The sequence below is a fragment of the Mustela lutreola genome, chromosome 4 (assembly GCF_030435805.1).
Source record: "Mustela lutreola isolate mMusLut2 chromosome 4, mMusLut2.pri, whole genome shotgun sequence".
Taxonomy (NCBI): domain Eukaryota; kingdom Metazoa; phylum Chordata; class Mammalia; order Carnivora; family Mustelidae; genus Mustela; species Mustela lutreola.
This window is the reverse complement of record NC_081293.1, coordinates 150132971-150146812: the sequence shown is the minus strand read 5'-3', so window position 1 is coordinate 150146812 and position 13842 is coordinate 150132971. Positions and strand designations below refer to the sequence as shown.

Here is a 13842-nt window from a genome sequence, read left to right as displayed (position 1 = left end):
CAGGGTGGTGCTGTCAGTTAAGCATCTGACTCTTGGTTATAAGCTCAAGCCCTGAGTTGGCTCTGTGTTTGGTGCAATCTGCTTGAGATTCTCTCCCTCTGCTGTTTCTGCTCATGTGCTCTCTCAAATAAATAAATAAAAATAATTAAGTAAATAAATTAGGCTCCATGCCCAATATGGGGCTTGAGCTCATAGCCCTGACATCAAGAGTCCCATGCTCTACCAACTGAGCCAGCCAGGTGCACCACAAATCATGAGTTTAAACACACTGATAACACATCTTTTATTTCATAAACATAAAAATCTGCCACATAATTGTTTGAGCTACTTAAGTTGGTTCAGTTGGAGTTACTGTTAATATGGCCTAAGTTCTGATCTCCATATGAGTTAATTTTTTATGGGAATTGGCCTATTTTTTTAAAAATAAATTTTTAATCTTGGAAAGTTTTATATTTACAAAAGAGTTGCAAACATAGTACAGAGTCCCTCATATACCCTGCACCCTGCTGTTAAAGTGTTATATTATTAGCAAGGTACTCTTCTTTCATATATAAATTTTTTATTTTTTATTAACATAAAATGTATTAGTAGCCCCAGGGGTACAGGTCTGTGATTCACCAGGTTTACATACTTCACAGCACTCACCACAGTAGCAAGATACTCTTATCACAACTAACGAATCAATTATTAAGTACAGTCCATATTTCCAAAACTTTAGTTTTTTTATCTAATTTTTCCCTCTGTCCCAAACCCATAAAAGATACCACATCTCATTACTCATTATGTCACCTTAGATTTTCTAGACTTTCACAGTTTCTCAGACTTTCCTTGTTTCTGATCACTTTGACAGTGTTAAAGATTTTATTTATTTAAAGAAAAAGAGCACAAGCAGATAGAGCAGTAGAGAGAGGGAGAAGCAGGTTCCCCGCTGAGCAGGAAGCCTAATGCAGTGCTCGATCCCAGGACCCTGAGATCATGGTCTGAGCTGAAAGCAGATGCTCAACTGTCTGAGCCACCCGGGAGCCCTGCTAGTCAGATATTTTGTAAAATGTCCTTCAATTTGGGTTTGTCTGATGTTCTCCTCATTAAACCAGAATTACAGTTTTTTCAGAGGAAGACCACAGAGGTGCCATGCCATTCTCCTTACTTTATATTAAGGGTACATAATATCAACATAACTTATCATTGACAATATTAACCTATACGTAGTGCTCATCAGGTCTGATGATCTGTAGATACCATTTGCCAGGTTTTCTTCAGACTAAAGTTGTTTTTTAATTCCCTTTCCATAATGCATGAAAGTCAGTTAATTTTAGTCACATAGCTGAGAAGTGTGGTTGTGTTTGTTGTTGTTTGCCTAGCCAGGTCTTCCAGGTCCAACTTGTCAATTTGCAGACTACTATAACCAATGACTCTGGGCCATTAAGACCAGACAAAAATGGCTCAGTGCAAATCTTTTATCTTTAGAAGAAAAGTAACTCAAGGCTTATGATCTTATAGTACCTCTATTAGTTTTCTATTGCTGATGTAACAAATTATCATAAATTTACTGCCTTCAAATACAGAGAAGGGTGTGGGACTGAAAAGAGGGATTAACTGAATGTCTGCATATCAAAGTGTTACTGTTGGACTACCTAGCTCCCAAATGCCTGTACCCAGCTTACACCTCCAATAGTTTGAGAGTAAAAATGTGTCACACTTGGTTAAAATCAGTGTGTCAGTAGGGTTGCCTGAGGATCTAGAGGAGAAAGCATTTCATTGCCTTTTCCAGAATCTAGCAGCTGCCTGCATTCCGTGGCTTATGGCCTCTTCCTCCCATCTTCAAAACCAGCAATCACTGGCCAAGACTTTCTTACATCCCATCACTCTGACATGGACTCTTCTGCCTACCTTTCCACACTTAAGGGGTCTGGTGATTACAGTGGGCCCACCTAGATAATTTCATCTCAGAGATCTTTAACTTACCACATCTGCAAAGTCCCACTTGCCATGTAAGGTACTTACTGGTTCTGGGGATTAGGATGTGGACATCTTTGGAGGGGAAGCATTATTCTTCCTACCATGGTATCCAATAACTTTACTTCTACCAAATGGCCTACCTCTCAGACAGAAAGCCCTTGCAAGCACCCAAGATTTACTTTTCCTATGAAACGATTTTGGAATACTCTGTTTAATGAACAGATTCTCTCCCAATATGATTCTTTTCCTTGTCATGTATCCAAACATGAAACATAAGAAATCAATAAGGATATTTTTCCTAAGAAAAATGTGGGAAGACAATTTAGTTACCTGATCCTCTGCTCTCACAGTCAGAGTGTCCTGGTTGAGGAGATGTGTAACTCGCTTGACATCAAGTTGCAGAAATTCGTCAGTTTTGTAAACTTCAGTAAAATGCTGATGAATAAAGTCATCTGCAGTTGCTTTCAATTCAGGACAATCCAGACACTCTGCTAGCACACTTATACCTAAATACAAAAGAAAGTAAATGAATAGAAAATGACTTTAAAAAACCCCAAACAGGGGCGCCTGGGTGGTTCAGTGGGTTAAAGCCTCTGCCTTCTGCTCGGGTCATGATCCCAGGGTCCCGGGATTGAGCCCCGCATGGGGCTCTCTGCTCAGCGGGGAGCCTGCTTCCTCCTCTCTCTCTGCCTGCCTCTCTGCCTAGTTGTGATTTCTGTCAAATAAATAAAATATTAAAAACAAACAAACAAAAAAAAACCCAAACAAACCCCAAACATACACTGAAGACAAAGTATGACTCCAGAAATACGAGGCTGAACGAATTTCATAAATTTGGATCCTCTTCTATTCTATTGATTTGTTTATTCTTATGCCAATACCATACTGACTTAAGTATGGCTGATTTTGATACTTTGTAGGAAAAGCCCCTTCAATGTTTTTTCACATTTTTTCTTGGCTAGTGTTAAACATTTTCTCTTGTAAATAAATTTTAAAATAAGCTTATAAGATTCTACTTTTGATTCTACATTTTGATATGATTTTAAGTTCCACAGTAGTCTTAGGTTCACAGCAAAGTTTAATAGCAAGTACAAAGTTCCCATATACTCCTGTTCCACAAACAACCAACTTCCTCCACTACCAATATCTCACACCAGGGTGGCAAAGTATTATTATTATTACTTTTTTTGGTAAAGAATTATTTTTAAAAAGACATTCATTGATGGATTCAATTTGGCTGACTGGGCGGGGTGGGGGGGTAGTCTTGCTCCCAGGACCCTGTGACCATGACCTGAGGTGAAACGAAGAGCTGGAGGTCCAACTGACTAAGCCATCTAGATAACCCTCATCTTTCCTTCTTGATTAGACTTGTTAGGTATTTTATACGATTCTTTGAAATAATTAGCTTTTGTTTCTCTGGTCAATCTATAGTCTATTAGTGTGATTTTTCCATTTTATTAATTTTACTTTAAAAAGGTATTTTCTTTTACTTTCATTAGGTGTAAAAAATTTTCTTTTCTACCTCTTCAAGTAGATTACTCTGTTGAGATAAAAATAAATGCATTTATTTGGAAGTATCTGAAGACTACAAATCAAATTCTCTTTAAAGAAATACTTGAGTCACATTCCAAAGTTTTGATTTTTTCTGTGCTTATTGTCATATATTTCTATATAGCCTGTAAGTTCATTTTTAATACCTCTTTAAAAATTCTTTTAAAATAATTCTTCAAGGGCGCCTGGGTGCTCAGTTGTTAAGCATCTGCCTTTGGCTCAGGTCATGATCCCAGGGTCCTGGGATCAAGCCCCACACTGGGCTCCCTGCTCAGCAGGGAGCCTGCTGCTTCTTCTTCCACTCCCCTTGCCTGTGTTCCCTCTTTTACTGTGTCTCTATCTCTCTCTGTCAAAAATAAATAAATAAAATCTTTAACAAATATTTGTCTTAGCAATGTGTCCAATGAATGTTTTAAAATGTAATTTTTTTCTCCATTTGCATGTCAAATTCTACTACCTTCTAACTTCCTGTTACAGATAAATTGATGTCATTCTGATTCTTTCTTTTCTAAGTAAACTTTTATATTAGTTATCTATTTCTTTTAGATTTTACTTATTTGAGAGATCTATTTCTTTTAGATTTTATTTATTTGAGAGCATGTGAGTGAGCTCAGAGAAGGAGACTTCCAGCTGAGCAGAGAGCCCTATGCAGAGCTTGATCCCAGGACCCTGAGATGACCTGAGGCAAAGACAAATGCTAAACCAAGTGAGCCACCCAGGAACCCCAGTTATCTACTGCTGCAGGAAAAACAACTCTAGCACTTAGTGGCTCAACATAACAGTAACATATTATTTCTTGCAATTCTCTGAGTCAACTGGGTGGTTCTTCTGAACATGGCTGGTTTAGCTTACGTCTGTAGTTAGCCGGTTGCTCAGTTGGGAATGGATGGTTTAGACTGGCCTCATTTACTTATCTCGTAGTATGTAAGCTGGTTGGTACAGACATCAGCTAGTACAGCTCATCTGTGCCCCAAATGGCCTCTAATCTTTTCATGATAGCAAAAGAGTCCCCAGCAGCAAAGAAGGGCAAGCCCCAATGCATAATCATTTTTTAAGCCTTTGCTCATGTCACATTTGCCAATGTCCCATGGGCTAAAGCAAGCTACATGGCAAAGCCTAGGCTACACAGGGAAAAAACTCTACCTCTTGATTGACGGCTACAAAACCACATATACAAAGACTCATACAAGGATGGAAAGAATTTGTGGCCAATTTCTGGCTAACCTACCATACTCTTTCTCTCTAAAAGCTTATAAATTCTTTTTATATTGGTTTTTTAAGAAATTATGGTAAAACATATGCAACATAAAACTTACTATTATTGACATTTAGTTTATTCACCATGTTGTGCCACCATCACCACTATCTAGTGCCAGAGCATTTTTATCACCCAAAGAGAAGTTCTCTCCTGATTTTGGAGGCAAAAAATATCACTAGGATATATCTAGGAGAGGAATATCTTACTTCATCAGGTCTGGTACTTAGTATAATTTGGTGTGAAAAGTAAAGTTTTTTTTGAGCTCAAATACGTTTTATTACTTTTTTGATACTGCATTTCCTCCATCTGTTCCTTCTGAACTTCCTATTTCATATCACTGTCCCTTCATCTTCCTTTCATTTTTTTATGTTTTCACTAATTATTTCCATTCCCTTGCATTTTTGTTTTGTTATCATGAGACAGTTTTCTCTGTTTGATCTTCTTCAGTCTGATTTTTAGGAATATCCAATCTATTTTTCAATTCAATGGAATTTCATGGAAAATCACAGCTTTCCCCCACCCCCTTCATATGCATCCTTTCTATCTTAAGTTCTCCTCTTCTTATATTAACGTTGTCTATAGGAAACATTCATTTTGGCTGTTTAGCTTGCTTTCTGTACCTCAGACTACTGGGTTTCCTTTAACCTAGAATGATTTTTGCCCAGTTCCATCAGATGTCATGAGTTCCTTTGGTATTCGTGGAAAACAGCTTGTTGGGGTCTTCTAGGTAGCAGAGAACTGACAAGTGGTAAAAACAAAGAGTTCTCTGATCAACTCACAGGTAGAGCCACACTCAGGGCTAAACAGAAAGCAGGCTGAAGTAGTTCCTTTGGGTACTGAGAGTGTAGTTGGCTCAACTAGTTGGGCCACTATCTTTGCCCCATTGATAGCCCAAGAGAATCAGGCTCCCTTTTAGGCTGCTATGCTGTCCCTCCTCTCAGCTTTGAAAACAATGATGACAGAGGGATCCAGAAGTAAAAAATCCTAAATGGTCTCCTCAGAAGCCCAAAGCCCAAGATGTGGTTAGCACAAACTTGCTCCAGGTTCCACAGTATGCTTTGTACCATCATATCCCACTCCCTACTCTGTTTTTCTTTTAGTTGAAGTACCTGGTTGGAAATTTAGAGTGGTAGGGAGTTAGGGAAAAATATTTAAGTCATCATCTTCCAAAAACTTATTTGAATTCCCGCTTTATAATAAATTTTGTGAAAATACTTATATAAGGAGAAATAAGTAAAATCTCAGGAATGTTAATCTTATTGATGAATGGAGCCCCAAACTATGGCCCAGAGAAATAGATTCATCCCAGAATGTCTCTATTGCACAGGTGAGATTAGAGACTGGTCTTTTTAAAGGATGTTTTTATTTATTTGAGAGAGGGAGAGAGACAAATGCACAGCAGGGAGAGGAAAAGAGGGAGAAGGACAGCAGACTCTGTGCTGAGTGTGGGGCACAACATGGGGCTCAATCTCAAGACCCCAATATCATGACCTGAGGTGGGATCAAAAGTTGAATGCTTAACTGACTGAGCCACCCACATGCCCCCATAGCAGTCCCTTAATTAGTATCTTACTTTATAGTCTAGGATTTTTAGTTTTTCCAGTAAACAATAGCTAGCACAACTAAGAATGTAAAGAGGCAACATAGTGTAGTAGTTGAGAACAAGATTACTTAAATTCCAACCTCAGCACCTCCACAAACTAGCTATAAGACCTCAGGCAATATACACAACCCCAGTTTTCTCATTCAAGACAGACTGTAGCAATCTTAAGTGCTTCAACAAAGGTGAACACTCATACTTATGATATCATATATCATACCACCACCAGATGCAATCCTTACTCTTCATTCCAGATACATAAAAAATCATTATTAAAGTTATTTCATATTTTTTCTAGAAAATGTAGTACAGGGTGCCTGGGTGGCTCAGTGGGTTAGGCCGCTGCCTTCGGCTCAGGTCATGATCTCAGGGTCCTGGGATCGAGTCCCGCATAGGGCTCTTTGCTCAGCAGGGAGCCTGCTTCCTCCTCTCTCTTTCTCTGCCTGCCTCTCTATTTGTGATCTCTGTCAAATAAATAAATAAAATCTTAAAAAAAAAAAAAAAAAAAATGTAGTACAGTTTTTTTTGTTGCTTTTTTTGTAGTACAGTTTTTATTTTTATTTATTTTTAATTTTTTTATTTTTATTTATTTTTTTAAAATTTTATTTATTTATTTGACAGACAGAGATCACAAGTAGGCAGAGAGGCAAGCAGAGAGAGAGGAGGAAGCAGGCTCCCCGTTGAGCAGAGAGCTCAATGTGGGGCTCGATCCCAAGACCCTGAGATCATGACCTGAGCTGAAGGCAGAGGCTTTAACCCACTGAGCCACCCAGGCACCCCATAGTACAGTTTTTAATGGGCTTCTTGAGGCCTAGATTAATAAGCACCTCCTTAAGCATCTCTTAAAATGTATTCTGAGCATATTTTCTAGTGGACAATGTCTTTAAAATTAGATGAAGATACTTATAAACACACTTTTTAAAATTAAAATACACATTAAAGTTTGGTTTTTAGTAGGAATCTGATTTCTTACCAAGACAATTTGAAGCATCAACTTGTTCTTTCAAAAAATCAACACACATTTTCTTCACAGGTTCAATCTGGTACTGGTTTGCTGCATCTAACAAAGACTGAACATTGTTGCTATTCACAGAAATTCTGCAAAGAAGTTAAAGTGAATATTAATCTCCTACAATTTATTATTTAAATAATGCTATTGTAAAATGTATCCTATTAGCCCCCGAAATTAAACAGAAAATTAAACTTTTCAGTCCTTGCATCAGTATGGCATCCTTGTAGTTTTTCATGTTGAAGAATTTGGAGCATACCAATTTGTCACCACAATGCTCCGGCATGGTAGATGCCAACCTTACTTCTCTATAATGGAAATGATCCTTCTTAACTTACCTAGCAGTATAAGCAAATTCCACAAGTTGTTCAATAATGTCTGGTTCAGCATCTTTGAGTTCAACTTCAAAGGACTTTGATTCAAGCATGTTAGCTAAAATGAAAAGAAGAAATATAAATGTCATGAGTACTATTATTAGTTTAACTGAGGGCCAGATCATTCCAGGCCATGTTAAATATGGAAAAGAATAATAGGACAGAGATTTCTCTGGAAAAAATATACCCAGAAAGCCCGACATTCCTATAATAAATGCAAAATTAATTCTCCACACTTGAAAAGTGCCTTAAATTAAAATAAGCTAGGAAATTAGTGAATTAGTATATTTCTTAAAAAAAAAAAAAAGCCAAGTAAACACATATATAAAATAGTCTTAATATTCCCCCAAGTCCTAAAATACTTGAGTAGCACTCTTCTAAATTGCTGTGAGCAAAACTACATCTGGTGCAGCTGGCAAACATCTACAAGAACAATGACAATTACAGCAATGCAACTGCTATAATAAATATAGCTATAGCTAACAAAGCTCTCATTCTCTACCAAAAACCTTATAGGTAGCCAGAGCATCAAAGAGAAAACTTGAGGCAGATATATTACATAACCTGATCAAGCTCATAAAATAATACTAAACAGAGGAACCAGGACTTGGATCCAGTTCTTAACTTTAAATCTAGAGTTCTTTCTAGTATGGTATTTCATACTTCATTTTTATTTAGTTTAACTTGCTAGACAAATTATCCTAAACATTTATTTTCTTCTTTGCTTTTCCATCTAAAGTCAAGAAGAAAACTGGGCATTCAAGTAGAAACTGTACCTTTATCCATAAAATCTTTGGGCCTGTAAGGTTGATGAAAGAACATTTTTCTTTTGCTCAATCCTCACCACAACCACTTTTCAATCATTTCATTGTTTTATGGCCTTAATTTCTTAAATGCTTTAAAAACTAGGAAGATATTTTCATTTAGACTCCACCTCATTCTCATGGAAAAAATTTTATGTTTTACTTTAATATACTTACTTGTGAACATTAAGTTAAAAAAATGACTGGCTGCTGCAAGGACAACTCGATGAGCAGGTATCTTTCTTTCCTGGACCATAAGGATCACATCACATAACGTTTTCTAGTGAAGGGAGAAATAAATGAAATGAAAAGGGGCGCACTGGGCCTGGCTTAGCAAACATACAAAACCGGTGCTTGACAAATGCTTCAACTCAATTTTCTATTCAAATCCAGTCTTTGTCCAGCACAGAAACTGTTCCTCAGACACATTTAGAAGAGATGTAGAGTTGCTATCATGATTTGCTGTATTAAAATATGGCACTGAGCTTCCCTTAGAAAAGCAGTCTACTAATCCTTTAGAAAAACCAATTTTTTTCCCTGACACAAAATGTAAGGTATTTCTCATGGTGTTATTTTATGGAGATTTTAAATGAAGTAAAAGCAATGTCCTTGATGGTTTTTCAAACATAGCAATCTGGGTTTTTAAAAAATTATCAATACTTGGTAAGACCCAAAGTTCACACTGTATTTCCCAAGAAAGTAGCTTACACAGCTTTAACTTGAAACAAAAACAATTCAGAATGCAGACTGGACAAAGCCAATGACCACTCAGCACTCTTTCCTTAGTAACACTTCTCTCAAATGTATGTCTGATAGGGGCTGGATAGCAACCGCTTTTTAAATTGTGATTTCTGACCAAGGCCAAAATGGTGTCACTCTAGGTTGTCGAAAGAAGGCAGAGTTAGATTAAATACTTACAATGCTGTAGAAATAAATAGTAATGAAAAAATTTAAGGTTTACTGGCACACTTAAAGATGAATTTCAAGGAGAAAGAATATCTTTATTGTCAAACAAAATTTCAATTTCTTAATGAAGTTGAAGATAAAATGTACAGGTTAGTCTCAGAGAAAATATGGAGACTGTGATATGTTAGGAACTCTTAGCACTGGGAATATGAGGCAAATAATACTTCTAGAATAAGAGAAAATTCTATCACATTTTGTAAATTTTAAGGAATTACTAAACTAGTAATACAGATCACCTGGGTGTCTCGGTTGGTAAGTGTCTGCTTTCGGCTCAGGTTATAACCTGGGGTCCTGGGCTGGAGTTCTGCAACAGGCTCCCTGCTCACGGGGGAGTCTGCTTCTTCCTCCCCTGCAACCTCTCCCATCTGCTTGTGCTCTTACTCTCTCTCTCAAATAAATAAATAAATAAATAAATAAATAAATAAAATCTTAAAAAAAGAAACTACTAATATAATTTCTGATAGGTAAGTCACTATATTCTACTTTATTAGTCCACGAATAAAAATCCAAGTGAGACGGTAATGCTCAGTACAAGAAAGGAAATGAGCTTTAGTTTTATTTTATAGTGGGCTAAAAGATGAACATATTTCACTTTTACTGCTATGTTAAGATTTTTTTTATAAGGCCTACAGACGGCTACTTAGATATTCTATTCAACTTACTTATGGTTAAAGCCATTGTTATCCCAAGAGTGTCTCAAATTTTTCAATTTTTATTTCCTTTGATTTGGTGGGGGAGGTACAGAGTAGGCATAGTTCTTAGGTGACTTTGCCACATACCATACCGAAAATACCAGGTAGCAAAACCAAGTCAACTATTTGGTTACAACGAAACAAGCTGATCTACTTGCTCAAGAGAAAGAAAGAGGGAAAAAAGGTGGAAAGAAAAGAAGGAAAAGGAGGGAGAAAAAGAATTTGGACAGAAGAACAAGAAAGTTAGATAAGGGAGGAGTCTATGGCTGCTGACCAGAGTTCCAGAAGATGTACAACTATACTGAAAGGCAGCGAAAAACCTTTCCAAAATATATACTCAGTGAGTTTTAGTGGCATGGATTTACAGGCACTTTAGAAAGGTAAAGAAATCAGAGCATTCTCTGCACAGCAATTTAGTGCTAAGAATAATCTCCAGCTGGATATTAATGTTATGGAAGGAATGGGTGGAACCTTTTGTATCCAAATGGTACATCTGACTGTACTATGTAGACTAACAGGTTTCAACAAGAGATGGGACTGACTTAAAGAAAGAGGTTCCACTCAGGAAGAGTCTATCTGCAGACAGAAAATGGGAAGAGACAGAGATCTGGGTTACACTGGAATATGAAAGGTAACAAGTCTTATGTGAAATGAAGAGAAACTTAAACAAAAACTACCCTTTGGACAATACATGTTCACTGGATAGAACAAGAAAAAAATACATAAACTCTGGCAATTTGTTTATATCCACCTGTATTTGTTATTTTCAGCTTTTGAATTTTTAGTCTCTTATATATTGCACATATTTGTGAATCTGTGAAATTCTCACCATCTAAAATTACTTTTAGTAAGATTTAGGTCCTTCATATTTATTACTGATAACTCATGTTTCATTTTACAGAAGCCATATTCTTTTACATAATTTATTATGCTTCCTTGCTGTCTTCTTTTTTCTCTAACTACCAGGTGGTATTTTAATCCCATTTTCTTTGTACTTGTGCACTTTTTTCTTCTTTTAGGGACTTACTTATAGATCTATCAAATATTTGCAAAGTGAATTCAGCAGGGTTATTAGTCAAACGTTGTTCTAGGAATGCAAGGAGCATTCAAGAACAGTAATTCTTTCATATAATTCAGGATATTCACAGGTTAAAAGAGAAAAACTTCACATAGAAAACCTTCAATAGAAGGCAAAATTAAAAATTCATTTCCTTGTATACTTTTTAATAAAGTAAATGATGTATCTGTTCGCTGAAGGTGATTCAACTTAAAAGCAAACATCACATTTAATGGTGACACAAAAGAAGCATTCTCATTTAAATTTGAAACAGAGACACATATACTGTTACTACTATTAATCAATTATTGTTCTGAAAATTTTAGCCAAATTGAAAATTGCCTCTGCCCCAGACAACTTACCAGTATTTAAGTTTAGCAAGCACCTGTAGCCCTCTTGATGAGCCAAACCTTTCTTTGTATAGGAACCAGAGCACCAATATGCAACCTTCAAGCACTGCTATGTCTTCTGTAGCTGGTACCATTGAGTCTGCACACAGTCAAGAAGTGTTACAGACCACTGAACTCCCTTTTTACTGATTAACTGCCCTAAAGTGCTTTTAAAAATCTTTGGGCCAGGTAAAAACCTCAGTTGGTATTTAGACAATACCAGGTGGTCAGCCTTCTGGATAAAGCTCATATGCCTTTCCAATCAAAACTGGTCTCTTAAGTATTGGCTTTTGAGCAATGAGCAGCTGAACTTGGGGTTTTAGGTAACAAAATCAGTAAGAAAATGAAGATAAATAAACTTAACACTTATAGAACTAAATAAAAAAGTCAGTAAGATGGCTGGACAGAAATAAGATAAATATGAAAAAGCAATTAGCTAACCTATATGTGAGCAGTAAGCCATAAGGAAACACAAATAAGGGGAAAAAACCACAAAAACCTGGCATGGCAGCAACAAAATAATTAAATGTTGAGAAATAAACGTAAGAAATGTAAGGGATCTACATTAAACAGTAATTTAATATATGATAAAGATACTATTTCAAAAATGTGGCCAGAAGGTGGAGCACTGGCAATGTTCAGGGCAGTGAAACTACTTCCTATGATACTGTAACGGGACACATTTATAGTACACAACTGACAACATCCACAGAATGTACAACACAGAGAATAAACCTTAATGTAAACTGTGGTCAATAATAATGTAACAAAATACGGGCTCATCAATTTTAATAAATGTATCATACTTGTGTTAGCAAGATGTTAACAGTAGGGGAAACTGGGAGGGGGAGAGGAAAAATGGAAAACTCCGTACTTTCTGCTCTATTTTCTGGTAAACCTAAAACTACTCTAAAAAGCAAAGTCTACTAATTTTTAAAAAAAGTGGTAAGAGAATGGATAATTGAAAAATTGGTATTAGTATAACTGTTACCCATTGAGGGGAAACAGATTTCTCTCTCATAATATAGTATCTCTTCTCTGGGGCAAGTTAAGTACTGGGAAGGAAGGTTCAGTCCTTTTCTCCAATGTCACTTGTGGAAGAGGTTCTATAGGACAAGCAAGAATAAAATAGAGGTCACTGACCACACACACACTGCTAGGCCTTCTGGTTCATTTTCTTCTGTAAGTCTGCCCCAAAGTGGAACATATCTCAAATGTTTGGAACCAACAGTGGAAGAGGGTTGCTGAAATCCATTATGCAGAGACATTCAATGCACTGAAGACAAGGAGAAATTTAGGTGATGCTTTAGTGCCTACAGATATGAGTCCTTTGGTTGGGAAAGGTTTCACTTCAAAACGCAATCATTTCAGGCAAGCGTTGGTAGAATGACCTGTTCTCTTTATGTGTTTGCCAGGTAAATAGGACTGCAAATGGCAGTAGTCTCCATGTAAGCTCCACAGCATTGTAAAAGGTTCTAACTTTTAACAATATGTGCTGGCATTACTAGGAGGCATGCAGCTAATTCTATTCCCAAACTGTATCCTTCATCATATCCCAAAAAGAGGACTGAGGAATGACTAACCTTTGGATTTATGTAGCTTGTCAATAAGGTTCTGCAATCAGTCCTGCCCAGCGTGATTTCAAGTTGGCCCTGGATATAAATCCCTGAGTAGACTGTAGTAGATTCAACTATAGTTGGGTGATGGATTTAAATCACTGAAAAGATAAAGGGAAATGGAGCCCTTATTATATGGGGGTAAATCATCTTCTTCGATTGAGATACTAAGAAAGCCTCAACAAAGCCATAATAAACTAAGCTAAGAGAAAAATTAAAAAGGCCTTAGGAGGGGTGCCTGGGTGGCTCAGTGTGTTAAAGCCTCTGCCTTCAGCTCACGTCATGATCCCAGGGTCCTGGGATCGAGCCCCACATTGGGCTCTCTGCTAGGTGGAGAGCCTGCTTCTTCCTCCTCTCTCTCTCTCTGCCTGCCTCTCTGCCTGCTTGTGATCTCTGCCTGTCAAATAAATAAATAAAATCTTAAAAAAGAAAAAAAAGGCCTTAGGAATCTTATCTGTTCAGATAATCAAGAAAAATAGCACTGGATTTAAACATACATAATCACAGTAAGGCACACGGGAAAGTAAAAGAAAAACAAAGTGAGATACCCAGATTAATAGAGGAAAAA

The 13842-nt window shown here is 36.9% G+C and overlaps 1 protein-coding gene across 4 annotated transcripts in view; it reads right to left on the bottom strand.

The window, feature by feature from the left end:
- KLHL7 (kelch like family member 7) overlaps positions 1-13842 on the bottom strand; it is a 69217-nt gene that overhangs the window by 40407 nt on the left and 14968 nt on the right. For 3 of the 4 annotated variants that reach the window (XM_059171347.1, XM_059171345.1, XM_059171348.1), the window contains exons 2-5: positions 8732-8834; positions 7716-7809; positions 7342-7466; positions 2290-2465 (exon numbers count right to left, since the gene is read on the bottom strand). In XM_059171347.1, the coding sequence (XP_059027330.1) occupies positions 2290-2465; positions 7342-7466; positions 7716-7809; positions 8732-8810 (474 nt within the window). In that variant the 5' untranslated portion in view covers positions 8811-8834. Of the gene's footprint in view, positions 1-2289; positions 2466-7341; positions 7467-7715; positions 7810-8731; positions 8835-13241; positions 13376-13842 lie in introns of all 4 variants that reach the window. The other variant, XM_059171346.1, reaches the window with a different exon arrangement.